Below are 27422 nucleotides of genomic sequence, written 5' to 3' on the forward strand. Positions count from 1 at the left end.
TTCTAATGTTGGTATTGTGGCGAAAATCGACCCTTTGACCATAGAAAAAGAAAATAAAGTATCCCAAACCATATATCGTGAAGCACACATGGCTACAGGTATTTTTGTAATTCAATGTAGGATCCTAAATTTTGTTATTAAAATCTAATGAGGAAGAACCCATTGCAGAATTTACTAGAGTTTCTACAAAGTCATCTACGTGCGGTATCTTTGCTCGCCTATTTCAGCCAGCTGCGAAGCAGCTTTGTAAGGCTGTAATGGTTGAAAGGTGAAAAATGACAGGTAGATAGGTATGATCTATGCATCTTTGTCCTCTGGAATGACAACGCAGGAGAAAGGCACGTAAGTTTCTGCATCAGAACGTCCTGTTTGGGATATAGACGACTTAAATAACCCACTATTAAAAAAAATATGTAATCTTTAAAATTAGAATATATTAATAATCTATACATATAAATAAAATTGGAGTGTCTGTTTGTTATATTGAAATAACTGCTTTTAACTACATGCATATGAATCTAAATACGGTATATACACCAACATAATATTTTTTACAATTTAGTCTGTCTGTTTGGGCCAACTAATCTTTGAAATGGCTGGACCGATTTTGACAGGACTTTTGTTGCCAGGTACTTCCGGTGCCAGCTGATGTAATAAGGAGTAACCTACGTATATAACTTATTTTAGAAAATGTTAAAAAAGTGATATACATTTGGCGCCTAAATGCTGCCACGTAATTAACAAGTAATCTTATATTAATATAAACATGAAAGTTTGTGAGTAAGGACGCATGTCTGTTACTCTCACGCAAAAACTACGAACTGATATTGATGAAACTTTACAGTAATATAGTTTATACATCAGAATAACATATAGGCTATAAAATTCACGCGAGTGAAACCGCGGTCACAGCTACTAATATTATAAAGAGACGCTACAAAACATGAGAGCAAATATATTAATTCTTTACATGCATTATTGTATATAATTGTTTTGTGCACGAATTTAAAAGATATGTTATTTTTATACCGAATAATATATTTCATTGCTTTCAAAACGATATACCCTATTAAATAGTGACTTACTGTTACGCTTCCCACGCCCGTTTTAATGTCATCAACAGTTATTCATGATTACTATATTTCTTCTATATAAATTGCCTGAGGGTACGCGTACTACGCTTCTTTATCATATGTAATAACCATTTTATCTAATTGCATTGTTAAAGTAAAAGTAAGTGTATTGACTATTTAAAAACTGGGAGCTACCTCCCAGTTTTCCATTCTACAATGGCGATGAGATCATTAAGATTGCAGCAAGCGTTACGAACGGACGTGTGGAAAAGACATTGTAAAATACTGTTGAAAATAGAAAAGTGATTATCAACTGTAAGTATTGTTTTATTTATAAAGTTATCTTGTTAATATCATTTAAATACAATAGAATACCATCGTCCATGCCTATGAAGCTGGTAAGCTATGTTACCGTCAACAGCAACCGCCAGTGTGCCCCGCTAAAGCAGATTTCAACGACTACGATGCCACCTGGTTTGAGTGAGATAACCACCACAATATATTTTTATTTAATTAATATTTATGCTTATAAACTTAAAGTAAATATACAAATAGTAGATTTAATTATGACATAAAATGTATGTTCTAGAACTTTGATATAATTATGTTTATTATTGAGTACAAGATATAAGTTCTGATTTGACCATAACAGTCCCACCTGCCTACTGACTTTAAAAAGAACCACCATATTGTGTGCACAGATCAGTTCGGTTTAGATGCTCGAAGGGAAAAGTACATATAAGTGAAAGAAGAAATTAATAGTCTCGTTGCTGCTGCCGCCCCGTAACGTAAAATAAAACACAATGTAGATTATAAAAATTTATTGCACAGGGATATTCATAACGTGGAATAACGATTTCAAAATAAATTTGTGTATATTATGCTATATGTTCACACAATCCATACTTACATGTAACGCGTACGAGATTTACCTCACAGCATGTCACAAATAGCTATTCAGCCTTAACAATTAAATTGCTAACTACATCGCTGCATGCCATGTTATTTATTATACATTCAATTCAGATCTCTTGGAAAATTATTGGTCAACTTGTGAATGCACAGGTGCAATTAAGAGATTAATTAAGATTCTTCGGGCTTACATACCAAGATGTTATTAGAAATTCAAAAAAACATCACAAATTGCTACATTGAATCAATATCGTTTATTATTGGACTGATTAAACTTTAAAAAGTTTCATTTTATTAAAATTTTCAATTACGAACCTTCCAACATCAACATCTATTACTTGCAAAGTAATCTAGTTTAATCAGTTAGAAATGAAATTTAACACATAATAAAACCCACCTGATAACTGACTCAGCTGCAATATAACTTAAAACCTTTACCTCTGCATGCACAAGTTCATCTATAGTAGACCAAGATTGTACTATTTTATTCCTTGGCAAGTTTTAGTTAAAAAATAAAATTAATATCGGGGAAACATTTTAGAATAACAACAACAATCACTTTGGTATCGAATAGAATATGGGAATAGATGGCACGCGACACCTACGTGTAATTTCAATAAAAAATATACTGGCGCATACAACTTACGAACGTTTCCCTGCTTGTACGCACCATTTCATAGCACACGTCGTACATACGATTCGCGACGCCATACAATAATATGGTGATTTTAGATGATAAGTAGCACAGAATCGCAAAACTGTGACGTCATGTCTACTATACTGATAATACAACGAGAAAAGTTTATTTTTTTGTACTATACAATATTTTTATTTAACATACGACTGTATTATATCCAATCAAACCCAAAATAACCAACTTACAATTGAAAATTTCTTGACTCTGAGTTTCGCAACAGCCCTGGAGATATAACCTCCAAATGGATCGAAATGCAGGCGAAATAAATAAATGCAATATTGAATTCTTAACGGATCGTAGATGACAGTATTAATATCAATAGCTTTATTATGACTAAACAATTACCCCTAATTTTTGAAGACATCAAGCAGTGAGGAAAGCAGTTTAAAAATGTTTGTTCTTCATTTATAATTTATAAGGCCATTTCAACTAACTCTTGATTTATTTATACTATGATGGTGGCAAACAAGCATACGGCCCATCTGATGGTAAATGATTACCGTAGCTTGACGCCTGAAATACAACGTGCGTCGCTGACTCTTAAAAAATGAAGAAAAAAGCCCGAAAAAAGACAAAATCATTTAAATAGTTAAAATTACTTACAAAACAATTCAAATTGTTAAAATTACTTTCAAAACCATTCAAATAGTTAAAATTACTTTCATAACCATTCAAATGGTTAAAATTACTTTATAACACGTTTGATGTCTTCAGAAAACTAGGGGTCAATAGATGCATTGTAAAATAAAAGTATTTAACATCAGCACCGTATCTATCACGGTACACAATCCATCACATATAATTATCAAATTACAATATTATCTAATACTTAACAAAATATCTCACTATATTACAAAGCATCACTACAGTGTTCCCGAAGCTGTGTAATAATTAAACTTGAGCCCGTTTAGACACTAAAAAGCTCTGACAACACCAATCGTTGTTCAATAACTAACTAAAATAATTAATTTATTATGTTTTACAATATACAGCTGAATAATATTACCACTAAAACACCGCGCAGTGCAGCTTGTTTATATATTACAAATGCCTTGAATATATCGTGCCATTAAAATATATGTACATTTTTCTTAACCCTTGTTTAGTGAAATCTCACTGTATTTTAGCACTTATGCGTTATATAATAAAGTAGAAAAGTGTATTAACATTGTATTTGCAATAAATTTTAATATTTCTATTAAAACACGCTACGGAACAAATCTCATTTCCAAATAAATTACAAACATGATTTTCATTTTATGTTACATCCAAATATATTCAACGAGAACGAATAAATAATTTTACAATGTAGATTTGACTTTCATTCATTCACGAACTTACCCAAATAAAATTATATAGTGAACTGAACGATATAGGATTAAAAAATTATATAAAACTGATTTAAACACATGGCTAAAATGTCCTACATATATAATTTTTCTCTCACTATCACGGTGTCTCAAATACATCTGGCACCACGATGCTTGCTTAACAAACACGGTTCATAGAATCCTTCAGCGGGAACTTAACCCCCGGTCTATATAAAATGTGATGGCTGAAGCCTTTGAAAAATGTAAAAAGTAAAAAAAAAAAAAAAATAATAGGACGAAATTCATTATAAAAGCAAGACTTTTCTAATGTTTCAAATTGTAAATAGTACTATTTTTTTTGGTGTCAAAAATTATTGACCCTAGTCTTATATGGTCATTCTATCATCATAAATAATGCTTTTGAATTTAGGGTACAACTAATATTCAATAGAGTTGGTAGTATACAGAAATATAATACAAATTTTTAGGTGCCATCTCCTATCGGAAGTTGGCAATCATTATGGCGATCTTTACTCTATCCACGGCGGCCCTGAAAAGAGACCTAGGTGGAGAGGTGGACCTAGGAGACCAGAAATATAACACAAATCTTTAGATGCCATCTCCTATCGAAGGTTGGCGATCTTTACTCTATCCACGGCGGCCCTGAAAAGAGACCTAGGTGGAGAGGTGGACCTAGGAGACCAGAAATATAACACAAATCTTTAGATGCCATCTCCTATCGAAGGTTGGCGATCTTTACTTTATCCACGGTGGTCCTGAAAAGAGACCTAGGTGGAGAGGTGGAATAGGAGACCTGGGTGCTCATCCTAAACTAAAATACAAAATGCGTAGTAAATTTGTAAATTTCACTTCCAAGAAAGATTGTAGGCACAAAGTATTCATAGCATTTGTGTATGTCTATATCTCTATATTAATTTATATAATTAAATACAAAATGTTACAATGAGTAAATAGTGTTACAATAATATATTACATCACATCAGTCTCGGACTATATTAATATAGCGGCGTTGTGTCGCACCGATTCGTTCTGTAGCACATACGCCATATCTTGTTTCTACGTACTAAAATATAACATCGGAATCCAGGACCAAAACCACTGTTGACTATTTTATAAATACATTTTTACTAGTTGAAATTACAATCACTATTAAAAATAAGGGTGAAAAATTAGGGTTGCATATATTTTTAAATGCCACATTATAAAAACATACAAATATTAATGTCGAAAAAATTAAAACAAAATTTTTGGGTGAGCCACCCTCAACACTTAGAGGTACAACAATTAGTTATAAAGAAACCTATTCTCAGACCTACTGATAATACATATAAAATTTCATCAAAATCTGTCAAGTTTTCAGTAATTGATAGAGTGATTCAAAAGAAAGATTAGTATGTATAATACATGCGTGTTTATCTGTATATACATGTATGTATGTACATGCTTTATTAAAAATATTTGTTTAGAGTACAAAAGTACAGCCCAGAAGTGGTTTTGACACTGTTTCTTCATCCATTTTGATGTCTACACGACTCCTTATCCTAGCAGATATAAATATGATGGCTCACATAACGCTATGTCTATATTTAACAAACAAATACACACTAAACCTTCATGTTTCATACACAAAACGATAAAAAATCAACAAGGAATGCATCGTTACAACTATTTTACTATTTCTATACGCACTTCACACATTCAATGTATTTTGTTTATAAATTTAAAAAAATCAGAATTCATACGCACGATTAAGAATAAACTTTGATAAATAAAAAATAATAATTTCAGTTGAAAAAAAACACTAAAGTTTTATCGTTAAAATGTAGGATTATTCACTATTATTTTTTTAGTTTATTTATAAGCTTGCGAATATTTCTGTTAGCAGAAATTAATATTATAAGGTTAAATGTACAAGACACTGGGAGTGACATCAAAAACAGTCGATAGAAATAGAAAGAAAAACGAATGAAATAGTAATATAAATATAAAGGATCGTATATACAGCGTAATAATAGTTATTAACATCTGATACTTTGAATATATCAATTTATATTCTATATATGATGATTTTTTATTTCCTTGCTGCTTTTAAGGCAAAACATGTCTATTGTTCATTCTATAATAGTAATATGAATGTTATAAAGAGGTAAAGTTTGTGAGTTTGGATTTTGGTCGTATAGTCCGCTTGTTGAGGATGTTTAGGCTGTATAAATATCACGCTAAGGGAGCGGCGACATCGGCGCGGGACACGAGACACGGCAGGTGCGGGACACGAGACACGGCAGGTGCGGGACATGAGACACGGCAGGTGCGGGACATGAGACACGGCAGGTGCGGGACACGAGACACGGCAGGTGCGGGACACGAGACACGGCAGGTGCGGGACATGAGACACGGCAGGCGCGGGACACGAGACACGGCAGGTGCGGGACACGAGACACGGCAGGTGCGGGACATGAGACACGGCAGGTGCGGGACATGAGACACGGCAGGTGCGGGACTCACGAGGTGAGAGGCACGGTCAGTGGCGGTGTGGACCGGCGAGTTTCGGCGCGCTCGCCTCATAGACGTAGCAGGCGAGGTCGGCTCGGGAATTGAGCGAGGTGATAGACGCGGTCCTGTGGCCGGTCCGGTCTAGTCCGGTCCGGATTGTCCCCTCACACGATGCGGCAGGCGCGGCGGGCGCGCGGGTGGCGACGGTCCGGCTCGGTCCTGCGGCCGGTCCGGCCCGGTCCGGCCCGGTGCTCAGGCGACGCGGCAGGCGCGGTCGGCGGGCGCGGCGGGCGCGGGCGGCGGGGTCCGGGTCCTCGCGACGCGGCAGGCGCGGTCGGCGGGCGCGGCGGGCGGCGGGCGACGGCGGGCGGCGGGCCGGCGACGCGCGGCAGGTAGCCGCGCGCGCGCAGCCCGCGCCGCTCGTAGAACAGCAGGTAGGCGGCGGCGGGGTCGAGCGCGGCGGGCGCGGCCCGGTCCGGCCCGGTCCTCACGCGACGCGGCAGGCGCGGTCGGCGGGCGCGGCGGGCGCGGGCGGCGGGCCGGCGACGCGCGGCAGGTAGCCGCGCGCGCGCAGCCCGCGCCGCTCGTAGAACAGCAGGTAGGCGGCGGCGGGGTCGAGCGCGGCGGGCGCGGCCCGGTCCGGCCCGGTCCGGCCCGGTGCTCAGGCGACGCGGCAGGCGCGGTCGGCGGGCGCGGCGGGCGCGGGCGGCGGGCCGGCGACGCGCGGCAGGTAGCCGCGCGCGCGCAGCCCGCGCCGCTCGTAGAACAGCAGGTAGGCGGCGGCGGGGTCGAGCGCGGCGGGCGCGGGCCGCACGGAGCTGTCGTTGTGACACACCCAGCCGCCGGCCGCCGCGCGCGCGTACGACACGTAGTGCCCGCCGCTCAGCTGCCCGCTGTGCGACTGCGCCCGTACCAACGTGTCACTTACACCTTACTACCTTACGTTCACCGCACATTTTGCCCTTACGTGTTTACAAGAGTGCTACTCTTCAACCCGCCCTTACATGTTTACAAGGATGCTACTCCTCAACCCCCCCTTACATGTTTACGAGGATGCTACTCCTCAACCCGCCCTTACATGTTTACAAGGATGCTACTCCTCAACCCGCCCTTACATGTTTACAAGGATGCTACTCCTCAACCCGCCCTTACATGTTTACAAGGATGCTACTCCTCAACCCGCCCTTACATTTTTACGAGGATGCTACTCCTCAACCCCCCCTTACATGTTTACGAGGATGCTACTCCTCAACCCGCCCTTACATGTTTACAAGGATGCTACTCCTCAACCCGCCCTTACATGTTTACAAGGATGCTACTCCTCAACCCGCCCTTACATGTTTACAAGGATGCTACTCCTCAACCCGCCCTTACATATCTACGAGGATGCTACTCCTCAACCCGCCCTTACATGTTTACAAGGATGCTACTCCTCAACCCGCCCTTACATGTTTACAAGGATGCTACTCCTCAACCCGCCCTTACATATTTACAAGAATACTACTCCTCAACCCACCCTTACATTTTTACGAGGATGCTACTCCTCAACCCTAAAATGGCTCTCTAAACTTCCGCAAGTAACCTAATTCTCTAAAATATAAAAAACAAAAACCAAATGGTTACTCACCACGACGGCGTAGAGCGTGTACTTGAGGTCGAAGGGATCCTGGTCCTCCTCGAGGTGGTGGTGGTGGTAGTCCACCAGGTTGTCGTCTGTGACGGGCGTGGTGGCCAGGCTGGTGGACTGCAGCCGCTCCCGGCGCCGTATCTCCAGTGACTCGCGCCGGTTCTTGCGGTCCACCTTCGTTTTCACTTTCGGCGCCTCCTTGTAACGACAATAAATTATAACCCAGGACAATTCACACAGCGCCATCTAGTCATTCATACGAAAAAATATGTAATAGTAGGTTTTCCAAGAAGTGTACATGAAGGAGTTTTACGGTTAGCAATGCGCACGTTGCACGCCTGGTGTTTTAGGCATCCATAGGCTACGGTAACGTTTACCATTAGATCCAACCATTAAAAACATTCGAACATGTTCGTATCGTGCGAGGAATCGAAGCTGCGACCATCGAAAGTAAACAGCTAGAGCACGTAGCTGCTGACCCGGCGCTAGATAGTGCGTGGAGTGGTCAGGGTAGTTCTACCTTGGCGGCGGCTGCGGGCCCGTCGGGCTCCGGGTCGGTATCGGAGCCCGAGGCGGCCTCGTCGATGTCTCCGAAGGCCGAGACCAGTCGCGGCTCGCTGAGCTCCCTGTGCCGCAGCAGCGTCTCCTGCGGCACGGACGCCAGGTACTCCGTGGGGTCGAAGTCCTCGAATGGGAAGTTCACCACCTTCTGCGACTTGATCCACTTGTTGTTCACGTATTGGAAGCGTTTCAGGTGGATTATCTGCAATTACGATTCGTTTGTTAGTCCATACAAGTGTGAGGGTGGATATGGTCTTCCCGAAATGTCTGGTACAATTTACTTTTATTGTTTAATAATTACATTTACATGGATTTTCCAAACTGATACAATATTGATACCTTTAAGAAAAGAGCTTGTTCCTTTTTAAAAGGCCGGCAACGCACTCGCAATGGCCCTGGTGTTGCGAGTGCTCATGGGCGGTGGTAATCACTTACCAACAGATGCATTATTATTAATCTTATGATTTTTATCCTTACCCATCAAACGTATCACAGCTTACAAAGCAAACAGCTTGGTGACTGAAATAGAGTCGTTTCAATTATTTAGTTCTTAAATCTGAAATAACTGACAAAAAATGTATTTTTAGAATGGTAACAATAAATTACTTACCTTCCGACATTATTAAATAATGAATATTATGATATACAAATATATATCGCTTTAATAACGAATACCAACCCAACATAACAACAACTGCATATAATTTCTTATACCATTTTGCTGGGACCAAAACTAAAGTAGACTATGATAAATTTTCTTTGAATCGCTCGGAGGTGAAGGCCCGCAGACAGCTGCCAGGTGTACTGACCAGCACGGGCGGCGCGCGCCAGATCTGCAGCTTCTTGGTGGCGGGCTGCGCGCTGCTGCAGCGCTGGCAGCAGTAGCGCTCGTCCAGGCGCTCGGAGGAGGTGAAGGCCCGCAGACAGCTGCCAGGTGTACTGACCAGCACGGGCGGCGCGCGCCAGATCTGCAGCTTCTTGGTGGCGGGCTGCGCGCTGCTGCAGCGCTGGCAGCAGTAGCGCTCGTCCAGGCGCTCGGAGGAGGTGAAGGCCCGCAGACAGCTGCCAGGTGTACTGACCAGCACGGGCGGCGCGCGCCAGATCTGCAGCTTCTTGGTGGCGGGCTGCGCGCTGCTGCAGCGCTGGCAGCAGTAGCGCTCGTCCAGGCGCTCGGAGGAGGTGAAGGCCCGCAGACAGCTGCCAGGTGTACTGACCAGCACGGGCGGCGCGCGCCAGATCTGCAGCTTCTTGGTGGCGGGCTGCGCGCTGCTGCAGCGCTGGCAGCAGTAGCGCTCGTCCAGGCGCTCGGAGGAGGTGAAGGCCCGCAGACAGCTGCCAGGTGTACTGACCAGCACGGGCTGCGCGCGCCAGATCTGCAGCTTCTTGGTGGCGGGCTGCGCGCTGCTGCAGCGCTGGCAGCAGTAGCGCTCGTCCAGGCGCTCGGAGGAGGTGAAGGCCCGCAGACAGCTGCCAGGTGTACTGACCAGCACGGGCGGCGCGCGCCAGATCTGCAGCTTCTTGGTGGCGGGCTGCGCGCTGCTGCAGCGCTGGCAGCAGTAGCGCTCGTCCAGGCGCTCGGAGGAGGTGAAGGCCCGCAGACAGCTGCCAGGTGTACTGACCAGCACGGGCGGCGCGCGCCAGATCTGCAGCTTCTTGGTGGCGGGCTGCGCGCTGCTGCAGCGCTGGCAGCAGTAGCGCTCGTCCAGGCGCTCGGAGGAGGTGAAGGCCCGCAGACAGCTGGCCAGGTCCACGGGCCGCGCGCTCTCCGCCGCGCTCGCGTCCTCGCGCCACGCCTGCACACACACACACACACACACATCTCATTCTATATTCTCCACTCTATCACTCCATCTTCTTTTCACAATAACGTAGAATAACACCATTTTATACTAATTCTACATTGTCACACACTCACAACTTTATGTCATGTGACTAGCATATCCCAATTTATTTTTAAAAGTTCGCGCACATTTTGGGGTGTTAGTATATTATTTATATAAATAAAATTTATAGCTGCTGGAGAATGGGATTTCATCGCGTCTCACATCAAGCTGACCACAACGATGAAACTCATAATTTTGTACTCTAGACTTAACTAGAGCTCTCTGGAGAGATCATTCCATATCACACGCTCATCTCACTTGTTTAAATTCTGCATTGTTGTGAAAAAATGATATCATCATTATTTGTTTTCCGATGGAATATCTTTAGCGAGGGCCGTGATGAGCAGGCAATTCTTTGAGTTATAGGTATTGAATTTAATGTTACTTATATGCATTTCCATTATTCAAAAATGTTTGTTTGTTAATATCAGCATATGTTTTAATTTAATGGATTGTTATTGTTGATTGATATATGATTTTATGAGTATTTATAACACAAACACGCCTCTCGTGTTAGCACTGTAATTTATTTTATATTACGTTTCTATTCGTGAAAACCTATAAGTGGCCGTTATCATTTAATTATGTTTATAACTATGTTTGTAAATAGCCTTGGTTTTCCGAAAAAAAAAAAAAAAATAAATAAATAAAATTATATCACATTGTATCATAAGCATGTTGCAACTTCCCAGTCACCTAACTCTTTTGAGATGAAGATCTCAAAAATCTAGGTTTAGCACGTCGCCTTACTTTCGAAGATCACCGGTTAGATTCCTCGCCCGATACATACATTTGTAATCATAAGTATGAGTGTTTGTATCTGGGTGGTTTTATATGTATTTTATGTACACATAATATATATTTGCTGTCTATCATAACACGAGGTTTATTTAACTTGACTGGATAGCGTTGTGAAAATTATCCGAATATATTACTTGATGATTTTATTTCACAAAAAGTCTTTTTTTTACATGAGAAATAGAAATTTAAAAGAATACACGGTGAATATATGCGTTGTGTGACCTTCTCCCTGGTGGACTGGTACTGCAGATGGAGCGCGGTGGGGTCCCAGTCGACGGCCAGCATCACGGGCCGCCGCAGCACGGACGGGTCCACGCTCGTGATCTCGCCCGCGCCCTGCACGCACCGTGCGGAAAACAAAATACGGTTATTAACGGTTAGTTATCCGGCAGGAAAGAGAGTAAAAATATGTCTTTTTATTGTGTAGTTTAGTTCCAATCTATACATGTAAACAGAGTGTCTTTTTGTAATATTGAAATAACCGTTTTTTACCACATGCATATGAATATAAATACGGTACATACATCAAAATAACATTTTTTACAATGTTTGTCTGACCGCCTGTCTGTTACTTTGTTCCGGCTAATCTCTGAAATGGCTGGACTGATTTTGACGCGACTTTTTTTCGCAGGTAGGTGATGTAGTAAGGAGTAACTTAGTTTAAAATAAATTTACATACATCCGTATATGAGGACAGTCTGCTGGCCGGTCGCCGTCCCTCATGCTGCTCCGTGGCCTCGTCAGCGTCTGTTTCAGCGCCTTCTTGTGATCGCTTGCGGCAGCGGTTTGAACAACCTAACAGAAACAAAAATTGTATGATACCTGTTTTGTATCCGACACAGCGCGGGCCCGTGTGCCTGTTCGAGTGCGTGTGCGTGTGCGTGTGTGTGTGTGTGTGTGTGTGTGTGTGTGTGTGTGTGTGTGTGTGTGTGTGTGTGTGTGTGTGTGTGTGTGTGTGTGTGTGTGTGTGTGTGTGTGTGTGTGTGTGTGTGTGTGTGTGTGTGTGCGGCGCCGCGTGGGCGGCAGCACGCAGCCGCGACACAGCGCGGGCCCGTGTGTGTGTGTGTGTGTGTGTGTGTGTGTGTGTGTGTGTGTGTGTGTGTGTGTACCTGTCCGCAGCAGGCGGCGCCGCGTGGGCGGCAGCACGCAGCCGCGACACAGCGCGGGCCCGTGTGTGTGTGTGTGTGTGTGTGTGTGTGTGTGTGTGTGTGTGTGTGTGTGTACCTGTCCGCAGCAGGCGGCGCCGCGTGGGCGGCAGCACGCAGCCGCGACACAGCGCGGGCCCGTGTGTGTGTGTGTGTGTGTGTGTGTGTGTGTACCTGTCCGCAGCAGGCGGCGCCGCGTGGGCGGCAGCACGCAGCCGCGACACAGCGCGGGCCAGGGGCACACGGCGCACCACGCTCCGCCCCCGGCGCCGCCCGCCACCAGCCGCAGCCGGAACGGGAACTCGTATCCCAGGCTGTCGTCGCTGGGGACACACGCACCACTTTCAATTATTTTATCATTACGTCTAATTTAATAAAAATATTACTAAATTCTTTTCTATTTAACTTACCAATCGGTGGCGTGATTAGAGAGGTCATGAGAAGGCGGTTTCGCGCTCAGTAGTCGCGCAACCTGCAAGCGTTAACAATGAAGTAAAAATTTCTATTATATATATTTTTTAACACAATTCAATACTAAGAACTGTTTGGTTTCTACAATTTTATGTAAATAAAGTAATGTTTCTTTTTTAGAATGGAAAGAATGCGTAAAATCAAACTATTTAAAATATTAGAGCCGAAGACGCAGTGCCGCAGCGACACCCCAAGCAGCAACAGCGGCACCCCGCGCTGCTCGCTGCTCGCTGCAGGCTGCTCGCTGCTCGCTGCTCGCTGCACAGTACCTGCGTCCAGACGGCGGCGTAGAGGTCGCGGCCGGAGACGCGCCGCCGCAGCGGCAGTACGAGCGGCACCCCGAACAGCGTCGCTTTCCACCGCACGAAGTACGCCTCCGCGCGACTCTCCTTCCTGCGGACGTCACACCGTTACACGCTGCACACCGGCCCGGGGCTCGCGGGGTACCCCACCTCCTCCGCTTTCCACCGCCGAAGTACGCCTCCGGCGGCCACACACACCACCGGCCCGGGGCTCGCGGGGTACCCCACCTCCTCCCGCGGGGGCCACACACACAACTCCTCCCGCGGGGGCCACACACACAACTCCTCCCGCGGGGGCCACACACACAACTCCTCCCGCGGGGGCCACACACACAACTCCTCCCGCGGGGGCCACACACACAACTCCCGCGTACACTTAGATTGTGGAATGAACTACCTGCCGAGGTTTCCTCGAGAGACTATAGCATGGGGTTTTTCAAGAAGGTATATTAAGGTTTCTTATGAGTCTGCAACGCGCATGTGACACCCCTGGTGTTTCAGGCGTCCATAGGCTACGATAACCGTTTACCAACAGATGGGCCGTAAGCTTGTTTGCCAGTCGCAAATCTTCCACTGCAGTATTGGTATTCTGTTAGCGTATTATCAACTCATTTCACTAATCACTTCACTCTAGGCACTCGTATCATTTATCAAATATAGAGTTCCTATGGAACTATTGAGTTTGCCTATATTTTCATACTGCTTTCTTGATATATGACAGCGTAGCGGCTTTTGTATTGTTTGCCGCATGCATCCTCATGTAAAGTGCGAATACTGTAACTACCATATGGTAATTTTTTATGGTGACGTGGTCGAGTGAATGAGTAGTCATGCTCACTAAAATGTCCAGACGTGTGGCGGCGTGGTGGGCCGGGTCATTGGGCTCCCTAAAATATGGTCGAGCGCAGTGATGGCTGGCTCATCCGTCATACTCGTGAACGAGTGCTGCTTGTAGGGACTGGTCTGCTCTGATCACTACGACTGATTTAATCTTATTGTGTTTTTATATTTGAGCCTAAATAAATTAGTGCTGGTTGGTAGTTTGTATTCACACGTTTCGACTTGTAAAATGTGAACTTACAAGGATTGTTTAATAGAGCAACACACAAGTTTCTTGCTTATTCTTCTTGTGATGAGACAGCTTTCCGAATAAGCGGTAGATTTAAAAAAACGTTGACTATTCAAAAGTGCTTAAATTAAGTTTATTTGAATAAATGATTTTCTATTCTATTCTATTCTATTTCTTAAATAATCACTAGTGCTTGTTTTATTTCCATCCCGCTCTCGAGCGAGTGGCACTGCAATCGCTATCGAGTATTACAGAAAACCAATGTAAAATCTCACCGCGGATTCCGTTTTCGTATTCGTAAGTGATGCCTACAGAATAGCTCTACAGGTCACACGTTCGCCCGGGGCCCCCGTATGTCGGGAGCGCCCAACCCTACTCGAACGAACGTCCGACAGCGGACGCAAGACAAGGAAAGAAAGGTAAATAGGCCATTAAAACGATGTATAACTTTAAAAAAATATAGTCACCTATGAACTGCAATGATGTACTTCAGCGAGCCATTCTGCAGCGGGTTCTCTATCCCGTTCATCCGGAACATGTTAGAGGGGGACGAGGTGAACTTGACCTTCCCCATCTTGGGCGTGGTCGGCTTCACGTTGAGGGACTTGACGGACAACGTCGGTGAACTGGTGTTGGCCCTCTTGAGGTCCTTGGGCAGCGTGTTGCTGCGGTGGGCGGGGCGGTCCGGGCGGGCGGGGTGGTCGCTGTAGGGCGGCAGTTTGTTGCCGTAGAAGCTGTTGGGCGGACTCTGCGACATGACAATTTCCGACCTCGACCGCTGGAATACAGGATCCATTAATAAATAGTCTAAGTACACGTGACAGAGCATTGAGTAGCTGGTTTATATGATTTACGTGCGTTCAATAGTGAAGTTCACATTATTTTTAATTGTCATGTAAGGTCATAAGCTAGGGACTTTAAATTAAATAATTATGCGGACGGTAAATTTGTATAGTTTAAATATATACCGTAAAGGGAACAGGATAAAATACAAAATTGATAAACGCGCGTTTAGTTCACGGTGGCGAGATGTGAAGTGGCGACCGATTCGGTGCTATTCGCGCGGCTTCCAGCAGCATTGCTCTTGGACTCCAGTCATTTCTACATTTAATGTAGTTAATTTTTAATATAGCAATTGTTTAATTTAAGAACTGATCTTGTTGTAAAAATTAAAACGTTATTCGTACAATACGGCTCGAAGGACCATAGGGAGTTTTATGGATTTTTCAGTTAATTTATTATGATGATTGAAATAAATTTAGGCAATTGTGCAGAAATGAACGTAATTTATTTCCCTATTTTATTAAATGAGCAATCACAATTAAAAAGAAAATGTTTAAAATATATGGCTATAAAAAAGTATAAACATAGAGGTTTATACATCTGCAACACTTTGTATATAAAAAAATTATACAAAATCAGCCTTTTTTTAACCATGACCTCAATTGACCTCTCTTGATTCAGATGACAAACTGGGTACCAAAAAACAAATTTCATAAAAAATCTTAGTCGAATAGGATACTAAAACAAATTTTAACAAAAATATCTTAGTCTTTATACCATGAAAAAATTTAATAGAAAATATTGACTTTTGTAAAGATAATGACCCATTGAACCAGATTACAAATAGGGTACCATGGACCTTACTTGTCTTCTGAGATGCTGTACATGTATACAGGCGACATTTGCCATTTACCATCAGATGAACAAAATGCCATTAATATTTAAAAAGTTATTTTCTTATAAACAAAATAGTTATTACATAATAATATACTTAGGGAAAGTCTTATCAGTATAGAGAAGTAAATCATTTAAACCAACTTCCAGCGCTTCATGCTAACGCAAATATAACTCTAATATAATACAAATAGAGAACACTTTTAATTGTATATACACAACAAAGATGCACTATCTACAGCGTAGCAACGTCACAGTAGTAACAATGTGAAATGTGTGCGTGAATGATATTCTAAATTGAACTTTACTGCTATAGAAATATGTAATATTTTACAAAAACAAATAGTGTGTAAGCGCAAATATATATATACAAGAATAAATGCTAGATATATTTATAAAGGGTATATACCAAGCCAGGTAGAATGCTCGTAAGTTGAATCACTTTCGCTGAGAAACAAAATAGAAAGTTCCACGAAATGTTCCACAAAATGGAAAGTACATGTAACTAGTGGTTACATGTACTTCAATGGTTACATGTACTTTCCGTTTTGTGGAACCGCTTTACGTCCTTTACGATGGTCGCGGATTCGATTCCTCGCACTGCACAAACTTTTATATATAATAATAATAATATCCGGACAATACACACAGCGCCATCTAGATCCTAGTGTTATGGTTACTAGATAACTGATACAAATACATAGCTTTTTTTTTCGCAAAATCATACATATTATACATAGAAAAATCATGACTATGATTGTGTGTATCGGTCTGGGTGTTTCTTATGTATAATATGTATGTATTTAAGAAAAAATAATATGTATCAGTTATTTAGTACCCATAACACAAGCTCTGCTTAGCTTTGGCCTAGATGGCGCTGTCTTAATTGTCCAGGGTTATTTATTATTTTAAGTGGACAGTCATATAACAATATTTTACTTCAAAAAATCATCTGGAAGGGTGTGAAATAGGGGATGAAAGTCCGTGTAGATAAAGTCGTATTATATAAGCTAGATTGAAGATCACAAAAACATTTCTAACTTTCTATATCGCTTCATTGGGAATTCTTCACTATAATTATTGGTTTTTACCCTTTATAAACCTGAGCAGAGAAATACGCAGTGTTTTAGATCAAAAACATATGCAAGCATATTTAAAACCTATATACTATATTCACAAAAATAAATACTATATATTATTAAAATAAATATTATAGGTGTTTATAAAAATATTTAATACTAACTGACTCGCGTGACTTCGTATGCTTCACACTTATATGACATTTAAAATTGTCTTTTAAAATTACAGCTTATAGTCTGTTTTTTAATCTCGGGGATAATTTGACGTTTCTGATGTTGGCAGGTTTTTTTGCATTTTTAAATAAGGTTGTGGCACTATCGGAAATTAATATTAATTACCCATTTTTATAGGTCATTCAAGTGTGTTATTCTAGTGTTTATTTAAACCGTATTAACACAAAATTAATAAAGCATAGATATTAATGAATATATAGTTGTTGTATCAAAATAGATGTTTTTATTTTTCAAAAAATTTTATAAAACAAATGACCTTTTTATAGTATCTTATATCATAAAACAAACACATATTTAAATTATGTAGCTGTTTGGAAGAAAAAAATGTTGGTTTGTAGCTTAATACTGTAAAAATTACTATTTGTACGGAAACGACAAAAATGTATTTTTTCTTGAAACACTAGTATATGTACGTAAATTTTAAAATATATCAGATTCACACAAAACGACATATCTGATAATTGACATTTGATATAAAATATATATACATTTAATTATTTTTATGTTAAATTGTGTATATATACATTATTCACACATTGTACTGTTAGGTTAATACATCGTAGGTTAGAAATGTTGCATTATTATAATTATTTATTATTATATTATTAATATTATATTTATACAACTATATGTTAATTACCAATACCATATGTTAGCCATTTAAAGATTATAATTCAATTAAACGTTTAAGAGCGTTCATGAAAAAATATCTCAATGTAAAGGACACATTCTTTTTTTTTTAATGGAGGATTGATTTATTTTTTATTAATTATTTTTAAGGTGACGCACATATAGAATAGAATAGAATAGAATAGATAATCATTTATTCAAATAAACCTAATTTAAGCACTTTTGAATAGTCATAGTTATCATTTTTTTAATCTACCGCTCATTCGGAGAGCTCATTAGCAGAAGAATGAGCGAGAAACTTGTGTGTTGCTCTATAATCGTTGTAACTTTACATTTTTAATTCGAAACGTGTGAATACAAAGACTATACTATACTGGAGAAGATTTTGGAGAGCCGCCTCAGGTGGTGAATGGTAATTCTGGTTGGTAAACACTAGAGTGGTGCCCCCGCAATTGTATAAAGTCATGATATCCACGGTGTCTTTATAGTATTAATAAAAGTTTGTTTTATTCATTTGTTAGCTGTAACTTCCGTTGGTGGCGCCACCGTCGTGCGGCGCGTCTATAAAAGGCTGCAACCTGGTGTTCGACCTCCCATCATGACTTACGCCAGTCCCGTATTCGCCCACATACCCTACTGTTTAATCAGACTACAGATCATACAGAATAGGTTTCTGCGTCGAGCCACCGGTGCGCCGTGGTTCGTTCGCAGCGTAGATCTCCACCGCGATCTTAATCTGCCCTTCATCAAGCAGTTTATGAAGGAAGCGTCTCGACGCTACTTCGACTCTGCCCAATCCCACCCTAACCCGCTTATAGTCAGTGCGGTCGACTACGCCCGAGGAGTAATATCCAACATACGCGACAACGTCGCCCGAGGCGCGTTCTTATTGACCCCGACGACCCCATAACGGCAGGTAACCTCCCCACGGGCCCACCCATTCCACCCCGACCACACTTTTACACACACACACACGACACCGTCCTCGCCGGCGAAGACGACGACCTCAAGCACACAATATCGCGCATTCAACCGGGCGCCTGCGCGCGCCTGGGCGCTCCACACCGGCGCCCCTCCGATAGATCCCCCGTCCAATTCAATCGGGGATCGAAATTACAACGGCCTGAGCCGAGGTTCGAACCCCTAGTGGTGCCCTCAGACTAAAGTCGTATCCGTCAGGCAGGAGTTCGCCTTCAGCCGCTCCATAAGTCCTTCCGCGGGTTTGGAGTGCCATCTGCACTCGCCCCCTAACGTCCGGTGAAGCTGTAAAGGCCAGCTGCAGCCAACAGCATTAGTGTAGTCCGAAAAAAAAAAGTGTGCGGCCTCTTTTGGTCGACAGACGTGCTCTCGAACGAATCTCCGTATCATACCGTATTTGCTTTATAAGTTCTTGTACTGATTTTGTTAAAATTAATTATACGATTTGTTATAAGTTTCTTTTATTTAATTAAATTTAGAGGTAATTCCTAATACATTAATAATTTGAGAGCCAAGCTCTTGCCACAGCAAATGTTGTTAAGGGACGACTCCAATTTCTATATATTATTTAGATGCGGAAAAATAGATTTTATTGTAATAGCAATAAATATTTGTGTCAATTGTAATTTTAAAGCATTATTGCCGTATAGTGTGCTTCTAGGTGTACAATAATAATGCATAATAACACAGCGCCATCTAGATTCTTCCTATTCTATTTGTAAAAACTTGACGTTCATAAGCGGCTAAAATGTCTTACATGTATAAATTATTTTTGATTTGATTTGAATAAATGTAGATAAATTATTATCAACATTTTAATTTCTAACAAAACTACGGTATGAACGTTCTTAAAGTATTTCTGTCTAATTGATTCTTTAAGTATTTCTGATTAATTGATCTAATAGTTATGTCCCATTCCCACATACAGAGTATTAAGATAGTTAGAAAGAGAGAGTGTGTTGGACTTGATTTGTGTTGTATATTCGTAATAGCAAATGATATTGTAATAAATCTTATATATATAAAATTCTCGTGTCACAGTTTTCGTTCCCATACACCTCCGAAACGGCTTGACCGATTGTCATCAAATTTTGTGAGCGTATTGAGTAGGTCTGAGAATCGGCCAACATATATTTTTCATCCCTCTAAATGTTAGGGGTAGAACCACCCCTAAATTTTTTATTTAGTAGACAAAATTTTTAGTTTCTTTTTTTTTATGATACAACATACAAAAATACATACAATCCTAAATTTTCACCCTTCTATCATCAACCCCTATTTTTTTACAGCGTTATTAATTTATATGGCAAAACAACGTTTGCCGGGACACCTAGTAAATTTATATTTTAATGATTAAAAAAAAAACAATAAAAACAGCACTAGGTACTAATAAATACTAAACATTGAATGCTAGCTCATCTAGTGTTTAAGTAGTAGCAGCTTCGGTAGTAGAGCGGTTTAGACATTCCGACGGTCGCGTGTTCTATCCTCGCATGTTGCAAAGATTTGTATTCTGAGTGCTTGCGTGTATGTATGTACGCATGTGTGCGTGCGTGTTTATGGACGTGTCTGTGGGCGTGTGTCTTTGTATGTAGGTGTCCGTGTGTGTATATACGTGTGCGTGCGTGCGTGCGTGCGTATGTACGTGCCTGTGTGCGTGTTTGTGTAACGAGGAGTCCGTGTGCGTGTATGCGCGTGTATGTATGGAGGTGTGCGGGTTGCGTGCGCGTGGTCCGAGCTAACCTTGAAGCAGAAGAGTGCGGGCATGCACAGTGAGGACGGGCCGCCGCCTCCCACACTCACCTCCGCGCGCGGGCTGCCCTCCCACCAACACTCTGCCATCCGCAACCGACAAACAAACGAATCACGTTACACGTTTACATTTTATATATGAAACTGCAATGCTGTGGGAGTTTAAGCCCACAATTCTGTTCGTAATGCTAATGAAACCCAAAATTAATAGTAAGATCCCTGAACAATTCACACAGCGCCATCTAGTCCCAAGTTAAGCAGTGCTTGTGTTATAAATACTAGATAAACGACATAAATACTTAGAATACATTTTTTTATTGTAAAAAAAATACAGAGAATCATACATAAAAAAACTTAACTGATATATTTTATTTATCGTTCATGATAAAATTTTGTTAAATAATATCATCAAAACAGAACAAAACAGAACACTACGAAACAAATTTCCTAAATATATCAAACTACCATTCACCCGCAGTTTCTTCTACCCAAACTGTCCGACCTTATTTTACCCCTTTGTATTTAGATAAAAGATAATTGAAACTTTTATTACGTTTTCAAAGGCGAGATTATTGAAAAGTCAAGGATTAACTTTTATATTTGATTTTATTGCGAGGAAAAACAATAGTACTGTTTCTACGTAACAGGACACACCCAATCTCTCCACAGTGATATTTATCTACCATCATAAAAAAAATAAAAATAAAAATATCAAATTATATGTGGGTAGTTTGAACCAGAGAACAAGGTGGTAAAATTAAATGTTGCAGTAAATATGTGCTTAGGTACAAACAAAAAACATCTAACATAACCTATATCTATTAGATTAGATAACCTATACCTATATTTATTAAACCATTTGTCCTTGTATCAAAATTAAATATATTTTTAAGATATAAAAAATAAACTAAATACATCATCCTAATACCATACAACTATTCAAAGTTATTAAAATCCGATTAGCTATTTAACCGTGAAGTGGTAACAAACAGATAAACATAATTTCAGATCTAATAATAATAATAATAATAATTACTATAATACTACCAAAAAATCTTTGTACTACAGTCCGAACAGATAATATAGTATGTCTAGTTTTGAAAAAAACTGAAAAAGTTCTAGAAAAAACCAGAAACAGTCGCTGACCGTTGTGCGTGGGGTCGTCGTCGCCGTCGCAGTCGCCGCAGCAGTCGCAGTGGTCGTCGTCGCTGTCGTCCCCGGCCCCGGGCCCGGCCCCGGTCCGGTGCGGGGGGAGCTCGTAGGCGTAGAGCTGCGTGGCGGTGGTGGGGCTCACCTTGGCGGCGTCCTCGCACACGCGCCCGATGGTGGCTCCCGACACTTCAGCTACCAGCATGCTGGGAAAACATACTGTTGCATTCTAAACCCTCTCACTAATACATAGACTATTTATTTGATTGTTGCTAATCACACAAAATTTCACTTCTCATAAATGTACACATTTATAGAAGTCACATTTAAGGGTCGATAACGCGCATGTTCTGTCGTGGTGTCTCAGGCGTCTATAGGCTACGGTAACCGTTTTCTAAAAGATTAGCCGTATGCTTGTTTGCCACCGTCGTAGTATAAAAAAAAATATAGTAAAGAAGGAGATTAATAGTAAATTTACTTCAATTTTCTTAAATGTCCAAGGAATGTGAGAAATGTTTAATATTATCTCAAGACAATTCAGATTGCGACATCTAGTCCCAAACTAAGCAGAGCTAGAGTTATGGGTACTAGACAAATGATATAAATACTTAGATGCAATTTTTTTTTGTAAATACCATACATAATTTTATGTTTACATTTTATGTTTTCAGTGTGTAGTTTATGTTTAATGTTTATTTATATATGGTAGTAGGTCGTAAATGTTTGCTTTGTGTCGTCCGCCTGGATTTATGTATGTATGTGTATTATTATTATTATTTTATATGTTTATTGTATATGAAGATGTCCGCTGAAAGCCAGCGTCGTGGCACCCCGTCACGACATATGCTGAGCGGAGATCTAGTTGGTACTCTAATTATTAATATAAAATGTAAATTAAATTTAAAAAAATTATTTTCAGTGTACCAAATAAACAATTTTCTTTCTTTCTTTCTTTTTTCTAATATACATAGAATACACCCGGACTGATACAAACATACTCATGAATACAAATGTTTGTACCGAGCGAGTAATCGAACCGTGACTATAAGAAGTAATCATGATTCATTGCCTTGACTTTTTCCCATTATTTGTGGTCGGTGCAGCATGTCATTCTCTTCCACTGATCTCTATCGGTCGTCATATCTGAGAATACTCTCCTTTTATTCATATCATCTTTCACACAATCAATCCATCTTTTTTTAGGGCGTCGTCTCCCATTCAATAACATAGGAAATAGTACAGTTTTAATGCGCCAGACCACCGACGACGCGTAGAGTGCATATCGTCGGTTAAATAGAAAAATGGCAGTATTCAAAATGTACATTTTTGTCTTGTCAATTTTTTAAATATATTTAAATTATTTTTTCCTTTAAATATTTAACAAATATTTACACAGAAGTATTATATATAATTTTAAAAGTATTTAGAAAATGATTAAGCCGGTGTGGTTAATTTAATTGACTTATATAAAAGGAGGGAATTCTAGCTTCTATTTTGAAAAAAGTCATTTTTCTATTTAATCGACGATATTACTAAATAAGATCTTGTGTAGGTATCTACAGATGAATCAAACAGCAATGTCCACTGACCAGTCTGCGGGAAGCGAGCACAGTTCAGACAGCTTATTCTTGAGATCCAGGTACGTGCCCTCGGTGCTAATACGGACGCCGTACTTCACCGGCACAGATCCGTCCAGCCGCATCACTGCGTCACAAAGTATATCCCGTTTATGTAAGTTTTATTTGTAAAAAGTAATCATAATAATAGGTTATTATTACTTTTGTATATATTATATGATATAATGATAATAAATTAATAAATAAATAACCCTGAACAATTAACACAGCGCCATCTAGTCCCACGGTAAGCAGAGCTTGTGTTATGGGTACTAGACAATTGATATAAATACTTAGATATTTTTTGTGTAAATGTCTACCCAGCCCGATATAAACAATCATATTCATGAATACAAATATTTGTAACGTGCGAGGAATCGAACCCGCGACCTTCGGAAGAAAAGCAGTGTCCTGTAGCCGAAGCAGTCCGGAACTTACTGTTTGTACATCATGGCATTCAGATTGTATGCTTCATAGCAGACTCATACAATATGAACTTGAAAACCAAAAATGGTCCTTCGATCCGGATATGTAGTATAAATTGTCTATGATAATCTTATCTTAATAATATTATTAACGCGAAAGTTTGTATGTAAGGATGTTTGTTATGTTTTTGCGTGAAAGAGTTCACACAAAAACTGCTGAACGGATTTTGATGAAACTTTACAGTAATATAGTTTATGCATCAGAATAACATAGGCTATATATTTTTTTAAATTTAAAGAGTGAAACTGCGGGCACAGCTAGTAAACAATGTCTGACCGCGCACGTCGCAGCGCAGCGTGGATTCCATGGGCAGCGGCAGGCTCAGCATGTTGAACGTGTCGAAGCGCACCGACTCGTGGCCGCACGTGTCGCACCGCACCTTCGACTTGAGCTGTCCGTAGAACAGCTCCGTCATGATGGACCGGTTGCGTGCCGTGTAGCTCGCCCACGCCTCCGCTGCCACCTCCTGTATCACCAGGTTATGTTGATACAACAGTAGTAATATACGCTGCTTTTAAACATTCTTTCAAGAGGATTTCACGGCGGAAAAGCCCGCGCGCGCTGTAACGATTATTGTTACGATATTTTTGTGTCAATTTCGCGTAATTGCATGTGTGTTATATACACTTTCTTATAGAATATTATTTTAATCTATAGATTTTATTTATCAATATCACATTTAAGGTTTATAAGTAATACAAGTGAAATCAAGTAAACTAGTAGCTACATTTATTTCAAATAAAAATTTCATGGAATTAGCTTATAAAGGCAGGTCTTTAAGTGCAATTGAAATTGTGACAGAGGTGAGTAATCGCGACGGAAGAAAATAAAAATAGTGACAGAGGTAAGTGGTCGGTTTTTGGTTAGACGTAGGGTGTGATCGTGAGGCACCTGGTCGGGTCGTCCGTCGGAGTCCCTGGAGGGCGGCGGGTGGAGGGGCGCGGGCGGGTGCAGGGCGGCGCGGTTGAGGTCCTCGTGCAGCGCGTCCAGCAGCCACGCCAGCAGCTCCTGCGCGTCGTGCTGCCCGCCGCCGCCCAGCGCGCGCGCGTGACGCGACACGCACCACCGCACGCGCAGCGGCGCCACCGAGCGAGCGCGGCCCGACCACACCTGCACACGTCACACGTCACACGTCACACGCCTCACACTCGTCACACCGGTCACACGACCCGCCGCACGCGCAGCGGCGCCACCGAGCGAGCGCGGCCCGACCACACCTGCACACGTCACACGTCACACGTCACACGCCTCACACTCGTCACACCGGTCACACGCACCACCGCACGCGCAGCGGCGCCACCGAGCGAGCGCGGCCCGACCACACCTGCACACGTCACACGTCACACGTCACACGCCTCACACTCGTCACACCGGTCACACGACCCGCCGCACGCGCAGCGGCGCCACCGAGCGAGCGCGGCCCGACCACACCTGCACACGTCACACGTCACACGCCTCACACTCGTCACACCGGTCACACGCACCACCGCACGCGCAGCGGCGCCACCGAGCGAGCGCGGCCCGACCACACCTGCACACGTCACACGTCACACGTCACACGCCTCACACTCGTCACACCGGTCACACGCACCACCGCACGCGCAGCGGCGCCACCGAGCGAGCGCGGCCCGACCACACCTGCACACGTCACACGTCACACGTCACACGCCTCACACTCGTCACACCGGTCACACGCACCACCGCACGCGCAGCGGCGCCACCGAGCGAGCGCGGCCCGACCACACCTGCACACGTCACACGCCTCACACTCGTCACACCGGTCACACGACCCGCCGCACACGTCACACTCGTCCCCTATCTTTCGATGAAGCTGTAACTGCAAGCTGCGGCCAACAGCTCACATTTACAACTCACATCACGCCTCCCCCCTCCCTAGAAACCATATATTATATGCTCATTCTATCATCATCATCATGGAGTAGAGAATGACATGATGATGGAGCTCCAGCTCCATGGGCGTATAGCATTAACACAGACACTTGCACCATCATATTCTCATCCATTAAAAAAATAATGATCATTTACGCATACATACACAATCTTCAGGATACAGTACATGAAAATTACACAAGACACATTTATATCTTTATATATATACTTATTAACTTTCCTCAAATTTGATTGCATTATAAAAGAAATCGAAATGTACTTACTAAAATAACTAAAAAAATATATAACAATTATTTTCTGCCTATGGATGACTGGTAGAAAATGCTGCATGGTAATGTGGGCACTATATTTTGTATTGTGTGCATTGAAGTTGAACAAATAAAATATCTAAGTAACACATTCATATCCAGATTATAATAAAACAAAATACAAACCTCTTGACACAGCTCCCCATATCGGCAAGCCAGCATCCCTTTTGTCCCGAGCGGATTCGTTCTGTTCACCTCGTACAAATGCAATCCAGAATTGAAGTACTCACGTAACGCAGTCGTATTCCATACCTGGTCACATAATATAACTATAGAAATAGAAATAGAAATAGAAAATCATTTATTCAAATAAACTTACATTGAAGCACTTTTGAATAGTCATAACATTTTTTTTAATCTACCGCTCATTCGGAATGCTGTCTCATCACAAGAAGAACAAGCAAGAAACTTGTGTGTTGCTCTTTTAAATAATTTATTCTTACTTACAATTTAAGTTTAAGTGTGTGAATACAAACCACCGATTAGCACTAATTCAATGAAATAATAAAATAGAAAAAACATTCAATATAACTATATATGTATATTCTGTTTATGGTTGACTGGAAATGAAATGAAATGAATGTTTATTTACAAAATACTGGTAATTGCATAGGGCAGATCTTACACAACAATTACTAAGCTGTTCAGCAATATTTACCATTCAAGGTGTGTAAATTATTTAAAATCATTAAATTATTTAAACTACTACCAATATAAATAAACTTTTAAATTATAATTTAATTAGATTGATAGATATTAGAAAAATATATTAAATTCTCATAAATTACAGTTAGATATAAAATCTTCTATAGAATAAAAACAATTGTTAATTAAATATTTAAACAATTTTGCTTTAAATTGAGCGTATGGTGATATTTTTACACTATTAGACAATTTATTGTATAATTTAATGGCCTCTTATATAATTTAATGTATAATTTAATGAAGAAACCTCTTTTAGAGTTTTTTGTTATCAAATTTCAAATTCAAATTAAAAAATCATTTACTTCATGTAGGACATTTTAGCCGCTGATGATCGTTAAATTTTTATACAGATTCGATTGAGAAGAATTGCCAAGAAACTCAATTAAATTTCTTATCTAGTACCTATAACACAATCTATGTTTAGCTTGAAAAAAGATGGCGCTGTGTGGAATTGTCTTGAGATATTATTGTAATTTAAAGTGCTCTCGACTCATTTAATAAGTAATCTTAGTCATGCCACACTTAAGTCGTT

General features: G+C 41.2%; 1 protein-coding gene across 1 annotated transcript in view; it reads right to left on the minus strand.

The window, feature by feature from the left end:
* Nucleotides 1-6670: 6670 nt before the first annotated feature.
* Nucleotides 6671-27422, minus strand: part of LOC131842738 (ubiquitin carboxyl-terminal hydrolase 32) — a 53149-nt gene continuing 32397 nt past the window's right edge. The window contains exons 14-30 of the mRNA XM_059191302.1: nucleotides 26312-26437; nucleotides 24858-25076; nucleotides 24243-24432; nucleotides 23454-23568; nucleotides 21862-22070; nucleotides 20707-20798; nucleotides 14833-15143; nucleotides 13264-13387; nucleotides 12934-12995; nucleotides 12698-12846; nucleotides 12058-12173; nucleotides 11601-11714; nucleotides 10314-10487; nucleotides 8654-8896; nucleotides 8134-8331; nucleotides 7188-7407; nucleotides 6671-7089 (exon numbers count right to left, since the gene is read on the minus strand). Of these exons, the coding sequence (XP_059047285.1) occupies nucleotides 6671-7089; nucleotides 7188-7407; nucleotides 8134-8331; nucleotides 8654-8896; nucleotides 10314-10487; nucleotides 11601-11714; nucleotides 12058-12173; nucleotides 12698-12846; nucleotides 12934-12995; nucleotides 13264-13387; nucleotides 14833-15143; nucleotides 20707-20798; nucleotides 21862-22070; nucleotides 23454-23568; nucleotides 24243-24432; nucleotides 24858-25076; nucleotides 26312-26437 (3081 nt within the window). The remainder of the gene's footprint in view (nucleotides 7090-7187; nucleotides 7408-8133; nucleotides 8332-8653; nucleotides 8897-10313; nucleotides 10488-11600; nucleotides 11715-12057; nucleotides 12174-12697; nucleotides 12847-12933; nucleotides 12996-13263; nucleotides 13388-14832; nucleotides 15144-20706; nucleotides 20799-21861; nucleotides 22071-23453; nucleotides 23569-24242; nucleotides 24433-24857; nucleotides 25077-26311; nucleotides 26438-27422) is intronic.

This window comes from Achroia grisella, unplaced genomic scaffold (genome assembly GCF_030625045.1).
Source record: "Achroia grisella isolate CSIRO2021 unplaced genomic scaffold, CSIRO_AGI_Agris_v1 utg2470, whole genome shotgun sequence".
NCBI lineage: Eukaryota > Metazoa > Arthropoda > Insecta > Lepidoptera > Pyralidae > Achroia > Achroia grisella.